The sequence below is a fragment of the Pelodiscus sinensis genome, chromosome 8, assembly GCF_049634645.1.
Source record: "Pelodiscus sinensis isolate JC-2024 chromosome 8, ASM4963464v1, whole genome shotgun sequence".
Lineage (NCBI taxonomy): Eukaryota > Metazoa > Chordata > Testudines > Trionychidae > Pelodiscus > Pelodiscus sinensis.
Window position 1 is genome coordinate 1,671,121 of NC_134718.1, and position 17,366 is coordinate 1,688,486.

The 17,366-nt window shown below is 65.5% G+C and overlaps 1 protein-coding gene across 2 annotated transcripts in view; it reads left to right on the top strand.

Moving 5' to 3' along the window:
* The first annotated feature begins 7,260 nt into the window (after nt 1-7,260).
* KCNIP2 (potassium voltage-gated channel interacting protein 2) overlaps nt 7,261-17,366 on the top strand; it is an 84,803-nt gene continuing 74,697 nt past the window's right edge. For both annotated transcript variants that reach the window (XM_075934503.1, XM_075934504.1), the window contains exon 1: nt 7,261-7,776. In XM_075934503.1, the coding sequence (XP_075790618.1) occupies nt 7,704-7,776 (73 nt within the window). In that variant the 5' untranslated portion in view covers nt 7,261-7,703. The remainder of the gene's footprint in view (nt 7,777-17,366) is intronic.

Consider the following 17,366-nt stretch of genomic DNA (forward strand, 5'->3'; position numbering starts at 1 on the left):
TTTCAGAGGGACCTTATTCATGGCGCTAAGCACAAGTGTAAGTTCCCAGAGAGACTCTTTGGACTGGGAAACCACCTGCCCCATTTCAGATTTTTTAGCAGCAGAATTTGGGGCTCCGGCGGGGCTCCTGCTGTCCTGCCACGGTGAGACTCCAGCGCGCCAGCCGTCCTGTGGCGACGAACCCTCCTCTGCCCACGGCGAAGGAGTCTTGGGGTTTGTCCACACGACATCTGGGCGGGCAGATTGCTTCTCCCCAAAAGGCCCGCTCTGGCGGAATGAAGCAGTCACAGAGTCGGGGCAATTCAGCAAGGCAGTGCTGGCCCCCAAAACAGACAGACAAAAAATCAAATGGCCAATGGTTTGGGCTTTTTGTTTGACAGACTTTTCACGTCAGAGCCTGCCTCAATGTAATTCAGCCCCCCCATTAAACATCAGAGCAGCCAGACGGGGTCAGAGCAAAGGTCCCTCTCGCCCAGGATCCTGTCTGCTGATAGTGGCTGATACCAGGTGCCCCAGAGGAAATGAACAGACCAGGGCAATTATTGAGTGATCCACCCCGTCGCCTATTCCCATCCCTGACAATCAGGTGAGGGACACCGTCCCTGCCCAGCTTGGCTAATAGCCATTGATGGACCTAACCTCCATGGATTTATCTAGCTCTTTTTTGATCCCTGTTATAGACTTGACCTTCGCAACATCCTCTGGCAGGGAGTTCCACAGGTTGACTGTATTGTGTGAAGAAATGCCTTGGGTTTTAAACCTGTTGCCTATTAATTTCATTAGGCCGCCCCTAGTTCTTGTGTTACAAGAAGGAAATAACACTTCCTTCTCTACTTTCCACCAGTCTTGCTGTTGTAGGCCTCAATCATAGTCAACTCCTTACCAAGCTGAAAAGTCCCCGTCCCTATTAAAAATGTCGCAGCCTTAGCCCGGCACTGAAGAGCTGACCTTTGGGGGCGGCTCTAAGGAATGGCTCGGTCAATCCCAAACTATTTTTTTTAATTGATGGGTTGGTTCAACTACTGAACCAAGGCTGGGTTCTTTGCCCCACCCCGTCCATCCTGCAGCCGGCGGTGTGGTAGCTCCGAGCTGCATGCGCCCAGGGCTGGGTGGTGACACACGCCGGGTGGGAAATGGGGAGGAACCCAGCTTGGCACGGCAGCAGCAGCGGGCGGGAGGAGACAGTAAGGGAGGAGCACCGGGACGGGTCTCTGCACTGGAGCCCTGGGGCAGTAAATTTTGGTCTCTCTGAAGTGGGGCAAGAAAGGAGCTGGCTGCGTGATGTGCTTGGAGGCTCCTGCTTATAACCCTGGGTGGGCCTGGGAGCCAGCGGCTGCCGCGTGTCCATAGGGCTGGCGCTGCGCTGGCTGCTGGGCCCCACAAGGGGGGGGCTGGGGCGGTCATCCCGGGGGGTCTTTAAACCAGGTTTCGTCTTGTCTCTTTCCAGGGGAAAGTTTGGCCATTGTTGCCCGGGTCCCGTGAGTACCCAGAGGTGGGCGCATTGGCTGCCAGAGTCCACACGGAGTCCCCGCCCCCTCCCCATGGCTGTGCCCTGCGCAAATGACGCGGACCAACTCCTGGGACTCCAGGCTTGGCCGGGGGAACCTGCTGGCGGGAGCCTCCCTGCGCTCAGACACCAGCAGAGAGATTCGTGCCACATGCCAACACCAGCCCTCCTGGCCATATGTGCACACGTGTTAGTGGCGTGACCAATGTGCACACGGTTAGCAGCACGGCCATCACACACATGTGTTAGTGGCATGGCCAATGTGCATACGTGTTAGCGGTGTGACCAGCACGCATGTGTGTTAGCGGCATGGCCAATGTGTACACGTTAGCGGCACGGCCAACGTGCATACGTGTTAGCGGCACGGCCATCATACACGTGTTAGCGGCATGGCCAACGTGCACACGTGTTAGCGGCACGGCCAACGTGCACACGTGTTAATGGTGCAACCTAATGGCTGAGATTCCTGCTCAGTCAGCTCCTGAGTAGTCTAGGCTGCGTCTCCTCAGGCCCTGGTGACTTGCAGGCGTCTAACATCTCTCGGTCGTTTTTAACTTGTTCTCTTCCCATTTCAGCCTCCGCCCCTCCCCGGTGCTCACTGCCACTCGCTGTTACTCGTCCAGTCTGTTACTCGTCCCCGGTGCTCACTGCCGCTCGCTGTTACTCGTCCAGTCTGTTACTCGTCCCCGGTGCTCACTGCCGCTCGCTGTTACTCGTCCAGTCTGTTACTCGTCCCCGGTGCTCACTGCCACTCGCTGTTACCCGTCCAGGCGTCGCCAGCCGCCCTGGTGACGCCCGACACGCAGACGTCATTCCGCATTTCTGCCACTGTCCTCCCGCGCTGAGCCCTGGGCCTACCCCGTCCTTGGTCTTCGTCTGCTGGGGACGTATTTACAGCCAGTTTCCTTCTGTCTCCAGCGAGACTCGGCTGCTTCTGTGCCCTGGCCCCTCGCGTTGTCCCCGCGTCCTTGGGGTGGTTGGTTACGTTCCGCTTTGCCATCTGAACTTGTTCCCACTTTCCGTAGGGCGCTGGGGTTTCAGAGCAGCGAGCTCCCCGGAGCAGCCGGCCGGCATGGTCCCTTCCTGCGCAGGGGGCGGCTCGCTCTGGTGCCTGCTGTAATAACGTCTCCTTGGGGGACTCTGCAACTGGTCTTCCCCTTCCCTGCCTCCCACGGGGCCGGCCCCGAGTCTACACATCCACTGTCTTTGCCGTGCTCGCCCGCCCGCCCCCGCCTTGGACTCACGAGCTCCATCATTTCACCCAAGCGCCTTCCACGTCCAAGCCCCACCCAGCTGCGCCCTGGGGTCCGGCCAGGTCCGGAGCTACGGGGAGCCAGTTCCCGCGGCCCACGCCCTAGGAAGTGTGATGTGACAAGCTTACTGGCCTGCACGGGGCCCCCATACAGAGGTGGCTGCAGGGGGCGGCGGGGGAATCAGCCCCACACCCAGACCCGGGGTGGGTTACAGACACTGCCGGCTTCTGCAGAGCCAGGGAAGCAGAGGGCCTGGGCGGCCAGCGGGCAGCAGGTCTGCCCAGGGGCCAGAGCCCATGGTCTCTTATGCAGGCTGCTCTGCTGCCCACAGATCTGTCGTCCCCGCGCCGGGAACCCCGTCGGTCTGAGCGCCCCGCGCCGGCAGCCCCGTCGGTCTGAGCGCCCCGCGCCGGCAGCCCCGTCTGTCTGAGCGCCCCGCGCCGGCAGCCCCGTCGGTCTGAGCGCCCCGCGCCGCCCCGCGCCGGCAGCCCCGTCGGTCTGTGCGCCCCGCGCCGCCCCACGCCGGCAGCCCCGTCGGTCTGAGCGCCCCGCGCCGGCAGCCCCGTCTGTCTGAGCGCCCCGCGCCGGCAGCCCCGTCGGTCTGAGCGCCCCATGCCGGCAGCCCCGTCGGTCTGAGCGCCCCGCGCCGGGAACCCCGTCGGTCTGAGCGCCCCGCGCCGGCAGCCCCGTCGGTCTGAGCGCCCCGCGCCGCCCCACGTCGGCAGCCCCGTCGGTCTGTGCGCCCCGCGCCGCCCCACGTCGGCAGCCCCGTCGGTCTGAGCGCCCCGCGCCGGGAACCCCGTCGGTCTGAGCGCCCCGCGCCGCCCCACGTCGGCAGCCCCGTCGGTCTGTGCGCCCCGCGCCGCCCCGCGCCGGCAGCCCCGTCGGTCTGAGCGCCCCGCGCCGCCCCGCGTCGGCAGCCCCGTCGGTCTGAGCGCCCCGCGCCGCCCCGGCAGCCCCGTCGGTCTGTGCGCCCCGCGCCGCCCCGGCAGCCCCGTCGGTCTGAGCGCCCCGCGCCGCCCCGCGCCGGCAGCCCCGTCGGTGCAAGAGGCCTGGTGAGGCCATGCCCCGCCGACCCCAGGAGCACGGGGGGGCCGTGTGACACCAGTTCGGTGACTGCAGGGGCTGTACGTCGATGTGACCGAGGGCGAGTGAATTGCCTCGTGCAGCCTTCCCCCGAGCGTGCGCCGTTCCCTGCTGAGACGTGCCGGGCTCCGGCCACGGGGCTGCCCCACGCCGGGCTGTCACGGGGAAGGTCCAGCGACACCAGGCAGACTGGAGCGGAACGCTGGGTGCCAGCGGGGGCGGGGCCTTGGGAGGATCGGCGGGGGGGGGGGTCTGCATGGGGGCGAGCGTGCATCCCCCAGGCCTGGCCCCCGGCAGCCCCACTCCCCCCTCCCCCCAGGCAGCCCCCGAGGCTGGATTTCGCCCTCCAGCCTGTGCGTGTCTCTGCCGCCTGCCTGTCCCTCCCCGCTCGCCCAGGTGAGGTCAGAGTGCCCGGGGGGCCCGGGGGGCCCGTGTTTTCCAAGCAGCGCTGAAGCGTTTCTCTGGTGATTCAGTAAATGGCTCTTATTTTTAGATCCAATCAGTTGCTAAGCAGTTCCCCAAAGCTGGGCTCGTTGCTTCGCTCAGGCAGCGGCAGCGCGGCCCCCCAGCCCGGCTCCCCGGCAGCGCCTGGAATGCGGCTGGTTTCCACGGCAGGGATTCCAGCCACCGTCCCGGCTCCTGCAGCCCGGGGCACCCAAGGCGGAAGGCGCGGCCCTGGCCGGTTCTCTGCCCAGCCCGGCTGGCCCCTCGGCCGTGCAGCCACCCCTGCGTTTTCCCGGGTGCAGGGCCGGGAAGGGGCTGGGGGCAGCAGGAGCAGGGTGTGAGGGCCCCAGCGTCCCGCCCGGCAGCGCCGTGTCCTGTCTCGTCCCCTGCCCGGGGGGCTGCTTCTGAATCCACACGCCAGCCACGGATGCGAAGGAGCAAAGTGCGTCGCGGGGGCTTAATCCATCTCAGCTGGCGCCTTCCATGTTGGGGGCTTTGCGCTGCCTACGCTCTGCCCCTGAACAGCAGCAGGAACGTGACCAAACAGGGCCGCTTGGATGGGTGCAGCCCCTGCCGGCTGAGCCAGGCTCTGCCCGCGCTGGGTGCAGAGACGCTCGTGAATGACGGGGGGTGGGGGGAGGGGAGAGGCAGCAGCGGCCGTGCCCACCCTGAGGTCTGGCAAAACCTCTGCAGCGCTAACGACAGATCTTCCCTTAGCGCCTTTCAGCTCCATGGGCCGGGCCCGCGGATCCCTTCGCCGGGCCCGGGAATGCAGCCACCTCTGGGGCAGAGCACCTCAGCCCGCTCGCCACGCACAGCAACGCTGCGCTCTGGATTTGTGGCTGCAGGCCGGCTCCCAGGCGATGCAAGGGGCGGTGCCCTCGCTAATGAATCGCACCCCCCTGCTTTGCTCTGGGACCCCCCACCCCACGTCGCGGCCCAGCCCAACCCAGCGCTGCCTCTGGGCGCTCCCACATGTCTCCCCAGATGGCGCAGCTGCACTGTGGGAAGAACGAGCCGGCTCTGAGGCCCAGCTTGCTGCCTGGCGCTGCCAACAGCCGGCAGCCTGCCCCGCTGCCAGCAAACCTGGCCCAGCTTCGCCGGTGGCTGCGCAGAAGGGGACCGGTTAGCGAAGGCACGAGGCCCCTGCCCTGCCACTGCGCTGCCTGTGAGGCCCCCCCAGCGCCCTCTTCTGGGGGTGCCCTGCCACACAGAGGCCAGGCCGCTGGAGCCCCGGCCTCGGGGGCTAGTCTGGAGGGTGTGACGGCGCGTCGGGGAGCTCCCCAACCCTGCCCCCCCAGACGTGACTCTGCCAGCCCGTAGCGTAGAAATGGGTTTATTGCTCCTCCAGGACACAGCGCAGTGAGGTTCGACGTAGCCCTGGTGCCCTTGGGGGAGGGGTTCACAGGCCCCTGAACCCCCTATCCTGGTTTTAGTCTGCGTCCTCCATGCTTCCTCATGCTCAGACTGCCCAGCTCCCCGGCCCTGCCCCCAGCCAGGTGCCTCCCTCCCTTTGTCTCTCCCCCTGGGACGAGCCTTGTTACCTGCTCGGCTGGGCCTGGGTGTCTGGGCCAAGCCACGTGGGTGAGTCAGTGGGAATCACACAGCCCAGCGCAGCCAGGTGGGGACACCAGGTTACAGAGCAGACAGCCCCCACTACGGCACAGAGAGCACGAGCCTTGCACGAGTAACCCAGCCTGGTGCCCTCCGTGTGGCACGGGGCACGACACTGCCAGGCTGGCCCTGAAGCCGGCCAAGCCCACGGTCACTTGTGCGGTTGTGATCTGGACCAGTCCCTGGGGCACTGGGCCGCAGCCTGCCTCCCGGGGCCTGGCGTGCAGAACCGCTCCCTGCCAGAGCCGAACGCTCCGTGTGCCAGCGGCTTCGGGGCCTGGGCGGCCGCCAGCCGGCAGCTGGTGCCACCCAGTGTCCTGCCCGGCATCTCAGTGCACGCTGCTCACTGTGGCACGGCAGCCTCTGCCCTCGGGCACTGGGCGATGGGACGGAAATGCGCCCGGCGGGGGGGCGGACGGGGGGGCGTTTGCTCACCCTGTTGTGGGGGAACGGTGCAGTGTTCGGAGCGTGTGGCTTTTCCGGGGCCTGAGCACAAGCACATGCAGGTGTAGTTGCTTGTGTGTGTGTGTGTGTGTGCAGACGTGTGCACGGGCGTGTCTGTGCAGACAAGTGTGCCTGGGCTTGCGTGTGTGTGTGTCGGCATGTGTACATGGGCGTGTGTGTGCAGACGTGTGCACGGGCGTTTGCAGCACTGGATTTAGGGGCAGGAGACCAGCTGCGGGGCCGGCCCGCGCCAGGCCTGGGGGGTCGTGTTTGTGGAACAGATCCTGGCCTGCTTACAACGCTGGGCTAACTCACACAGGCACATGGTGCCACGGAGTCGAGAAATGGGCTGCAAATACCTTAAAAATAAGGTACCGATACGGTTAACAAATGATCAAAGCTGCTCCTGGCTTAGGCTTTGTGGCCCCGGGCTGGCCCTGTGTGTGCGCATACCTGTCTGTGTGTGCAAATGTGTGTGCATACACACGTGTCTTTGTGTGCAGATGTGCATGGATGCATGTGTGTGTGCATGCAACTGTGTGTGCATTTGCAGATGTGCACATGTATGCACACTGTGCGTGCATGCATGTTCGGGCGTGTGCACACATGTATCACCGTGCATGCATGTTCGGGCGTGTGCACACATGTATCACCGTGCATGCATGTTCGGGCGTGTGCACACATGTATCACCGTGCATGCATGTTCGGGCGTGTGCACGCCCGTGTCCCTGCAAGCATGGCCGGTGCCGCCGGGCGCCCTGCGCAGGGGGCTCTGGCAAAGCCCCGCGTCCCCGTTCCTCAACTGAGCGCGTTTTGCGCGCACGTGCGAGGGTGAACCCCCCGCTCCCCGAGCCGTGCCTCAGTTTCCCCTCTGGCGGGCGGGACCCCGCGGCCGTCCCGGCTGGAGCGGGCGGGGCGCAGCCCGCGGGCGGGGCGCGGAGGCTGCGCGCGGAGCCGAGGGGGAGGAGAAGCGAAGGCTGCGAGGACGCGGCTGGGCTGCAGCCGGCTCCGCACCTGCTGCCGGTTCCGAGCGCCGCTTTCCCCGGGCCGGGCCCCGCAGCGAGCCGGGGCGCCTGGGCGGGGGGCTCGGGGGCAGCCCCTGGACGGAGGCGGGCGAGCCCCGCAGCAGCCCCCGGGCCCCCGCTGCCGGCCCCCCCGGCCCCCCACAGCGCCGCTCCAGCCCCCCCCCCCCGCGCCCATCCCTGCGCCTCCAGCCCCCCCGCCTCGAGCTCCCCCCGCCCCCGAGCGCCTCGCCCAGCCGGGCCGGGGCGGGGCGGGCGGGGGCCCCGGCGCGGGGGGGGGCGCGGGGCTCGGTCCATCCCGCGCGGACTCTCGGCGGGGCCGGGCCGGGCAGGATGCGGGACCAGGGCAGCAAGGCGAGTCTGGCCGACTCCAGGGACCTGGACGGCTCCTACGACCAGCTGACGGGTGAGTCCTGGCCGCGCGGGGGGGGGGGGGGGGAAGGTGCAGCATCCGCTTAGGGGCAAGTTGCGGCCAGGTCCCTGTCCCGGGCCAGCCCCCCCCCCCCATCCCGGGCTGCCCCGGCCAGCCCCCCCCCCCCATCCCGGGCTGCCCCGGCCAGCCCCCCCCCCATCCCGGGCTGCCCCGGCCAGCCCCCCCCCCCATCCCGGGCTGCCCCGGCCAGCCCCCCCCCCCATCCCGGGCTGCCCCGGCCAGCCCCCCTCCCCATCCCGGGCTGCCCCGGCCAGCCCCCCCCCCCCCATCCCGGGCTGCCCCGGCCAGCCCCCCCCCCCCCATCCCGGGCTGCCCCGGCCAGCCCCCCCCATCCCGGGCTGCCCCGGCCAGCCCCCCCCCCCCATCCCGGGCTGCCCCGGCCAGCCCCCCCCCCCATGCTGGGCCGCCCCTCATGCCTTCCTGCCTCCCTGTGTTTAGCTACAGAAAGTTACTCCTGGGGTTGGGGGGGCCTTTGGCAGGGGAGGGACTGGAGGGGGTAGGAGGAGGTTTCTGCTTCCCCCTGGATGTGTCCTGAAGTTGCAGGATAATGGGCCAGGGAGAGCAGGTGTGTGCGCACGCGTGTGCATTGTGTGTGCGTGCGTGTATTGTGTGTGTGTATTGTGTGCGTGCGTGCATTGTGTGTGCATGTGTGTGTGTGTATTGTGTGTGTGTATTGTGTGTGTGCGTGCGTGTGTGTGTATTGTGTGTGTGTGTGCACGCGTGTGCATTGTGTGTGGGTGCGTGTATTGTGTGTGTGCATTGTGTGCGTGCGTGCATTGTGTGTGCATGTGTGTGTGTATTGTGTGTGTGTGTGTGCATTGTGTGTGTGCATGTGCGTGTGTGTGCGCGTGTGTGTGCATTGTGTGTGTGCATGTGCGTGTGTGTGCGCGTGTGTGTGCATTGTGTGTGTGCATGTGCGTGTGTGTGCACGAGGGGCCTATTCCCACCGCTGTGGCGGTGCCAGTTGGGGAGCTGTGTGCAGGTGGCCCCCGGGGTCAGGCTGTTTCGGGGCTCCCCTGCTGCAGAGGTTCTGGCCGGTTCCCCGTGCAGCGGAGCGGCGCACGGAGCCAGCTGGGCCCTGCCGTGGGAGCTGCCCAAGGGCAAAGGGGCCCGTCTTGCCGCGGTGAGGAAGGGCGGGTGGCCAAGGGCCGTTGGGCAGAGCTGCTGCTGGGATCCGCTGTGTCTGTGGGCACGGCCTGGGCGTGACCCCTGGGGAGCTCCCCCCAGGCAGCGTTTCCCCCTTGCTCCTCCTGCCCCCGGTCCCTCCAGCCCTGCCTTTCCGTGGCGCAGGCTTCCCCTGCCAGCCGGTGCAGCGCGTGAGTTCCCCTCGGCAGGCTAGTGGCTGCTCCCTCGGCGCGTGGTCCCCCCGGGAGCTGACTCCCTGCTGCTTTCAGGTGCCCCCGGGCCGCCTACACTTGGTTCCTCGCCAGGGCCCGGATCCCACAGGCTTCATGTGCCACCTGCCCTGCACGGAGCTAGGTGCTGGCAAGACGCTGGGCTCTTTGCGCTTGAGGGAGGCTGAGCCTGGGTGGCAGGACCCCTCGTGCCTCGATTTCCCCCTCCGCGGAATGTGCTCCCCGCTCCTGCCCTGCTTCCCAGGTTGGCCGTGGAGAGGAATCCATCAGAGCAGGGGAGCTCTTGGGGTCGTCCGTGGGCGTGCATTGCCACGGCCCCGCTGTGCTCCTTTGCTGCCACGCAGGGGGGCCAATTTCAGGCCTCCTTGGTGAGTTTCCAGAGGCCTGTGGGAGCTGAACCCCCCCCCCCCGCCCCGCTCCTCCCCAGCAGAGTGATGTGTGCAGGGCGGGCGGCGTTGCCTGCGGAGCTGTGCTGAAGGGAAGATATTTTGGAGCCGCGTAGGATCTGGGAACCCACACAACTTTCAGCTTCTCGGGGAACTTCGCAGTGTCCGTGTGGATTTACATCAAGCCTCGGTTAAAAATAAACTCCCGTCTCTCGCTGGCCGAGACCTTTCATGCTGGGACTGGCTGTCAGCGCGTCTCCACAGCAGAGCCCCGAGCGGAAAAACACACGGCAGCTCCGACAGCATCTTCCAGCCTGGACTCCCGTGGTCCGAGACGCCTCCCTCCCCCCCGGGAAGTCGGGCAGGGTCGCTGCCCTACTGGTGCAAGGGGAAACTGAGGCACGGAAGTGGCCAAATGTCCCCAGATCTCATTTCAGGGCTGCTAAGGAGACTGCAGGCCCAGCTCTGCCTACAGAGCCCCGCGACAGGCCTGCGTTTTCCCAGCTTCCTCCCTCCCTCCCCCCATCAGCCTTTAGAGCTGGGTAAAAGGACGGAAGCAGCGTCTTGTGGTGAGCCTTGCCCCTCAAAACGTCAGCAAAGAAAAGCTGCTTTGTTCTGAGGCCGGGGGCTGCTTTCTCCTCTTGCCCCAGGGCAGTCCCGGAACGTCCCTTCTCTGCAACCTTGCTCGCGCGCCAGGAACCAGTCGCTGGGCTTTTAACTGCCCGAGGTGCCTAGTTAGGTGCCCTGTTGCTCGGGGACGTGGTGCTGTCCCAGGTCAGGTCCTTGTGATTTCTCCCAGGACTCGCGTGCTGCTAGCTCATGCTTAGCGGCTACCCGATCGGCTCCGTGCAGCTGGCTGGAGCCCCGCAGGCAACGGCCGGCAGTCGGTGGTTCCACGGTTATCGATTGCATGCTAGCGTCCCTCGTTTCGCGCCACGCAGAGGGGAAAGGAAGTGGGGGCGCCGTGGTGTGTAGCTCCAGCAGGAGCCGGCAGGGAGCTAGTGAAAGAGCCGGCCGGGACCCGGGTTGCAATAGGACAGCACCCGTGAGAAATGTTACGTAACTTTCACCACCCCCCCAGATCTGCAGTGAAGTCAGCTGGAGAGAGCGTGGTGTGTGCCTCTCCCCTGGCACGTGCTGCACCCCGCTCTGCCTCCCCAGCGCCCCGCTTCCTCCGCAGGCAGCTAGACAGGCAAAGGCGCCGGGCGTGGCTCTTGGCCGGCAGCCAGGCCTCCCCGCTTTGTCCAGCTCCCTAGAGAGGGGCCTGGGGGCGCCACGGGGACCGTTCCCACGGCCCTGCCTCTGCTGCCCCGATCCAGCCCCGGCTACCGCCAGTGCCCCCCGAGGGAGCAAGGGATATGGCACTCGCAGGGTTAACAAGTGTGCTCCCCCCCAGCCCCGGCTGCCTGGAGAAGTAGGTTAACCTGCCCCCTTTCAGATCATGGGGGGCTTCTACCCCCCCCCCCCGGGGCGGGGGGCCCTCGGCACAGCGCAGAGTCCCAGAGTAGCCGGCCATTGACTTGAGTCTAAAGAGCTTACGAACATGGCTCTGGCCAGACAGCACCGAGCAGGTGGGGAGGCGAAAACCGCTCCCCCTTCCCAGCCAGCCTCTGCCAGCCTGAGCCCTCCGCAGCCGGGCCCTGATAGACCAGCCTGGCTAGCCGGGGTGTGTGGAGGGAGTCCCCACACACTGGCTGGGGGTGTGTACTTGTGCGCGTGGGGGTGTGAGTACGTGCTGTGTGTGTGTGTGTTGGGGGTGTGCGCGTGGGGGTGTGAGTACGTGCTGTGTGTGTGTGTGTTGGGGGGTGTGCACGTGGGGGTGTGAGTACGTGCTGTGTGTGTGTGTTGGGGGGTGTGCACGCGGGGGTGTGAGTACGTGCTGTGTGTGTGTGCTGGGGGGCGTGCACGTGGGGGTGTGAGTACGTGCTGTGTGTGCGTGTTGGGGGGTGTGCACGTGGGGGTGTGAGTACGTGCTGTGTGTGTGGGGTGCATGCATGTCGGGGGGTGCATATTGAGGGTGTGAGTACGTTCTGTGTGTGCGTGTTGGGGAGGTGTGAGTGAGTGAGGGTGTGAATACGTGTTGTGTGTGTGTGTGTTGGGGGTGTGTGAGTGAGTGGGGGTGTGAGTTCGTGCTGTGTGTGCGTGTTGGGGGGGGCGTGCATGCCGGATGTGTGTGTGTGCCAGGGGTGTGAGTGAGGGGGTGTGAGCACGTGCTGTGTGTGTGTGGGGTGCGCACGCGGGGGGTGCATGCGTGTGGGGTGTGTGTGCCGGGGGGGTGTGCACATGTGGGGGTGTGAGCACGTGCTGTGTGTGGGGGGTGCGCACGCGGGGGGTGCATGCGTGTGGGATGTGTGTGCTGGGGGTGTGTGCACATGAGGGGGTGTGAGCATGTGCTGTGGGGTGCGCATGCGGGGGGTGCACGCGTGTGGGGCGTGTGCCGGGGCCACGCTGCCTGGCGCTGGAAAGCTGCGTCCCTGGTCTATCAGCTGTTCCCGCTGCCCTGTTCCTAGGGCTGGGGGCCGGAACGGCCCAGCAGGGAGCTCGCTGGGCCCTGCTTCCGATGGGCCAGGCGGGGTGCCCCCGTGGGCTGTGAACGTGGCTTCTCCCCTCCGGCCCCAGTCGAGGTCTCTGGGTCGGGGCACACAGGGCTGCTCCCTCACGCCCCCCCAGGCTCTCCACAGCTCCCCCCGCGTTGGCTCCAATGCCAGTGTCCTACCCCCTGTGGCCTTTACAGTCCCCCTGTTCCCTTGCTGTAGTGTCTACACTGAGACCTCCACCTCCTTCCCTGCAGGCTGCTGTCATGCTGGGCACCTGCTGCTGGCTCCCCCCCAGAGGCAGGCGCATGGGGGGGTGAATGGGCACTTGCCAGAGAAACAGCCTGCAGGGGTGTGACGTAGTGGGGGTAATTGCTGGGCTGTGGTGACCCCTGCTGTCTGGAGCAAGACCCAGCAGGGAAAACCTCGCTAGGCAGAGATAAGGCCAAACTGGTTGAACCAGGGGCCAGACACCCCCCATGGAGAGGAACAAAGGAAGGTGGAATGCTGCCCTGACTGCGGGGGCAGGGCTGGAGGGGAATTTAGTTAGACTGTGGAAGAGCATGGAGGAGAGCCTAGGGGAAGGGGCTGGAGTTTAGGGGCCCAGTCTCCCCCATCTCAAGGGGGCCTGAGGCATCCTAGCCCAGTTCCTGTAACCAGATTACATCTGTGCTGCGCTGTGCTGGAGGAGCAATAAACCACCCTCAATTCCACTGGCTGGTGCAGTCTGTTTGTGCCATTTCGGGGTGCAGGAGACGGGGAACCCCCAACGCGCCGTCACACTGGTGTCAGGGGTGGGATGCACTGCACCCCGTGGATGAAGCTCCCAGCGGCAAGCGACAAGGCGCTGTAGAAGCAAGAGCCCTGGAGCCAGGCATGCTGGAGACAGAGCGAAGCGGTTCCTGGGAATCGTGGGGCGCTGCAGCACTAGACTGGTGAGTCTGCACCGAGGGGCCCAGCGGGCAGATGGCCTACGCCCGACTCTTGAAGGCAGAGCTGGTGGGGCTGTGCAGAGAGAGGGGCTTGCCTGTGCAGAAAGCAACCAAGGCCCAGCTGATTGCTCAGCTAGAAGAGAATGACCAGCCACAGGGCCAGGATCTTGTCCCCAGGGGAAGCAGCCAGACCCCCCCTGAGAGTGTGTCAGGCTCAGAGAGGGGGAGGAGCGCTGGAACCCACCGGAGAGATGAGACAGCGTCTCCCGGGAGGCCTGCAAGCCGTAGCCCATCTAGGGCAGGGGCCAGCCAAGCGGAGCTGCGGCAGCTGGAGATCCAGCTGCGGATCAGGGAATTGGAAGTAGAGGACCGAGAGAAGGAGCGCCAGGACCGAGAGAGGCAGCGGCAGCATGAGCTGGCCATGGCAGAGCGGAGAACCGGCGGGGCACCGGCTGCGCCAAGTGCGGATGGGCCCCAGGGTCCCAGGACTGCCAGGCGCGTGGAGAGGCTCGTGGTGGCCCAATTGAAGGACATGGGTGACATAGACGGGTTCCTCAGCTCCTTTGAGAGGGCCTGTGGACTGCAACGGGTCCCCCCAGCTGACTGGCTGCAGGAGCTCATCCCCGCACTGAGCCAGGAGGCGGCCGGAGTGCTCAGCCAGCTGGAGGACCTACAGCCAGGGGATTACAACCGAGTCAAGGAGGCCCTGCTGCACAAGTTCGGGCTGACCCCCGAGATGTACAGGAAGAAGTTCCGGGGGGTACAGAAAGGGCCACAGGAGACCTATGTGGACCTGGCCTCCCGCCTGGCGCAATACTGCCGCAAGTGGGTGTCTGGAGTTGGAGCCCAGACCGCAGAGGAGCTGCTCAAGCTGGTCATGATGGAGCAGTTCTATGAAGCGTGCCCACCCAAACTGAGGCTGTGGCTCAAGGACCGGAGACCAGAGAACCCCCAGGAGGCCGGGAGACTGGCGGATGAGTTCACGGAGAGCCGGTCCGGGTGTGAACGGGAGTCCCGGAGAGAAAGGGAACCGCGCAGAGACCGGATCTCGGCTGAGCGACGGAGGGAGTCAACTACGGGGCGAGACCAAGGAACAGGTCGTCTGCGCCCCAGAGAACCAGCCAGGGCCTGGACAGAGACAGCCCAAAGCCTAACTTGCCATCGCTGTGGGCAAAAAGGCCACAAGAGGGCTCAGTGCACCAGGTCCCAGGACCGGGGACTGTCCAGGGTTAACTGGCTGGGGCGGGAGGAAGGGCAGGCTGCCCCAGAGGCAGGGGCTGGCAGGCAAACCTCAGCTCAGAGAGAGGGGAAGGATGCTCAGTGCACCTCCCCTGGGAGGTCTGATTCTCAGGAGGCGGATTCCTCCGTGTACCGGGTGGGGGCAGGACGGCCCCTGCGGAGCGAGTGCCTCATACCCCTGGAGGTGGATGGTAGGAAGGTGACGGGCTTCTGGGACACGGGGGCGGAGGTGACTCTGGCCCGATCCGACATAGTGGCCCCGGAGCGGATACTACCCCACACACAGCTGACCCTGAAGGGCATAGACGGGTCCCCGTTTAAGGTGCCTGTAGCCAGGGTGCATCTGAAATGGGGGGCCAAGGAGGGCCTCAAGGAAGTGGGGGTGCACCCGCACTTGCCCACCGAGGTGCTGATGGGGAATGACCTAGAGGAGTGGCCCCATGGATCCCAGCGGGCTCTAGTCCCTACCCGGAGCCAGAGCCAGCGGGGGGCCGACAACGTGGGTCCAGGGAAGGACTCCTGGCAGCGTCCTCAGGGTCCCATCCCAGTGGACACGGGGTCCAGCCAGGCTGGGACTCCGGACCTAGGCAGAGGTGGGGGACAGGTCCCGATCCCTGCCTCAGCAGCTGAATTCCAGGCTGAGGTGCAGGCAGACCCCTCCTTGCAGAGGCTGAGGGACCAGGCTGGCCTCCATGCAGCTCAGCCCCGGGGGAGAGGTGGCCAGGAGAGATTCCTGCGGGAGCGTGGGCTCCTGTTCCGTGAGTGGCTCCCCCCCAGGAAGGCGAGGGCATGGAGGGTCCAGCGGCAGCTGGTCGTCCCCCGAAAGTATCGCCTCAAGCTGCTGTATTTGGCCCACGATGTCCCCGTTGGGGGCCACCGGGGGATCCGGAGCACCCGGCTGAGGCTGCTCCAGCACTTCTATTGGCCAGGAATCTTTACAGCCGTGCAGCGGTACTGCCGGTCCTGTGACTCCTGCCAGAGGGGCGGGAAGGCCCAAGACAGGAGGAAAGCGGCTTGGGGGTCTCTACCCCAGATAGACCCTCTGGGCTTGCTGAGAGAGCTATGGGAGGGGAAGACCTCCCTGGATGGAGCATCGGGGGTGGAAGCCGCCCTGGCTGTCCAGAGAAGGCTCACTGGGCTCATGGCCCCAGCCCGAGAGACCCTGGCCAGAGATCAAGGCCAGCGGAAGGGTGGGTGTGACCCCCGAGGACAGGCCTGCGCCAGTCGCCCTGGAGCGGGGCGGCGAGTGGACAGAGGGAAGCCAGCTCATGTGGGGCCTTGCCACGGCCGGCCTGAGTCAAGGGGAGCACCCATGTCCCCGGGGCGGGTTCCCACGCAGAGGACCCGAACTTCCCTAGGTCACGAGCGGAGTGACCCTGCTCAGTTCGCTCTCGGAGGGGGGAGAACTGTGACGTAGTGGGGGTAATTGCTGGGCTGTGGTGACCCCTGCTGTCTGGAGCAAGACCCAGCAGGGAAAACCTCGCTAGGCAGAGATAAGGCCAAACTGGTTGAACCAGGGGCCAGACACCCCCCATGGAGAGGAACAAAGGAAGGTGGAATGCTGCCCTGACTGCGGGGGCAGGGCTGGAGGGGAATTTAGTTAGACTGTGGAAGAGCATGGAGGAGAGCCTAGGGGAAGGGGCTGGAGTTTAGGGGCCCAGTCTCCCCCATCTCAAGGGGGCCTGAGGCATCCTAGCCCAGTTCCTGTAACCAGATTACATCTGTGCTGCGCTGTGCTGGAGGAGCAATAAACCACCCTCAATTCCACTGGCTGGTGCAGTCTGTTTGTGCCATTTCGGGGTGCAGGAGACGGGGAACCCCCAACGCGCCGTCACAAGGGGGCTTTGGGGCGCTACAAAACACATGGTCCTTCCCCGCCGTGTCGACGCCGGGTCAAGAGACACAGCTCGATCACGGCGTTTCTGCCCCTCCGCCTAGCGGGAAGGAAGGTGCGTTTAGTAGGGGTAACCGGGCAAGGCCTGGCCTGGATCCTGGTGCCCAGAGAGGGGCTGTTGAAAACCAAATCTCTTCTCTTCCGGGTGGAAAGAAAGCAGAAGGCTCCACTGAGCCACGCACAGCCCGGCCCCCGGCGACGTTTCTGAGCAGAGGAGATGGCTAATTGGGTCTGTGCAGGAATGCTGACCGTGCATCCCTGGCGCATGAGTTATATGTTAGTTCCTAATATCAGACAAAAACAAATATGCCCCCTTGTCTGCCGCAAGGCGTTTTCTGGGAGCGCAGAGCCGCGTGTATGGCAGACATGATCCCAGATTCAGCCAGGCTGGGGCTAACGAGGCCACAATCAGGCAGCGTCCTCTCCCCAGCCCCGATCCTGGGGCAAGCCCTACAGTCCTGCACCCATCTGGTTGCAACCCTTTGGCTAGGCATGGTGCCGGGGGCCACAATGAACTCTGATCCTTCCATAAAGGAAAATCTCCACTTGCTGTTAGCACTATAGGGCTTATGACACACAGCAGGGTAATTCTATCCTCTTGAGATTGTGCATGGACCACGGGCCAATGCCTGTGTCCATATCCTGGCCACCTCAGCGAACGGCAGCAGTAGGGCTCTGCCTCTTGTCGAGTGGGGAGAGCTGGGTTTTCTTCTGTACCTGGCCACTGATTAGTTGTGGGGTACACTGTGCCTCGGTTTCCCCATTTGTAAAGCGGGGGTGCTTTCAGCCCAGGATCCCAGCAGCACATGGCTTGGTGACTGTGGCGGGAGGGGGCCGGCTGTGTGCTTGGCGGAGCGCTGGGTGTGTCGGGGTGTGTGGGCAGGAGGATGGTGTGTGCTGTGGGGTGGTGCGTATGGAGGGCGGAGTGGTGGGGGCACGCCGGGGTGAAGAGTGTGTGTGTGTGTGTGAGGTGTGTTGATGCTGGGGTGTGTGGGGCGTAGTTTGCCCGTGTGGTGGGTTCTGCCGTGTACCCCCCAATCTCTGCGTCCCAGAGGAGAGCGGGGGCTGGGAGGGGGCCGTTGCAGATGGAGCTGTCCCTGGGGGGCGGGCTTGCTCCATGTGTCCCCCCCCCACCCCAGCAGCCTGGAGGCTCCCCCGTGCCCTCCGGCTGTGTGGGCAGAGATGTCCAGGGGCCGGGCTAGGCCGGGCACATGCACACGGGG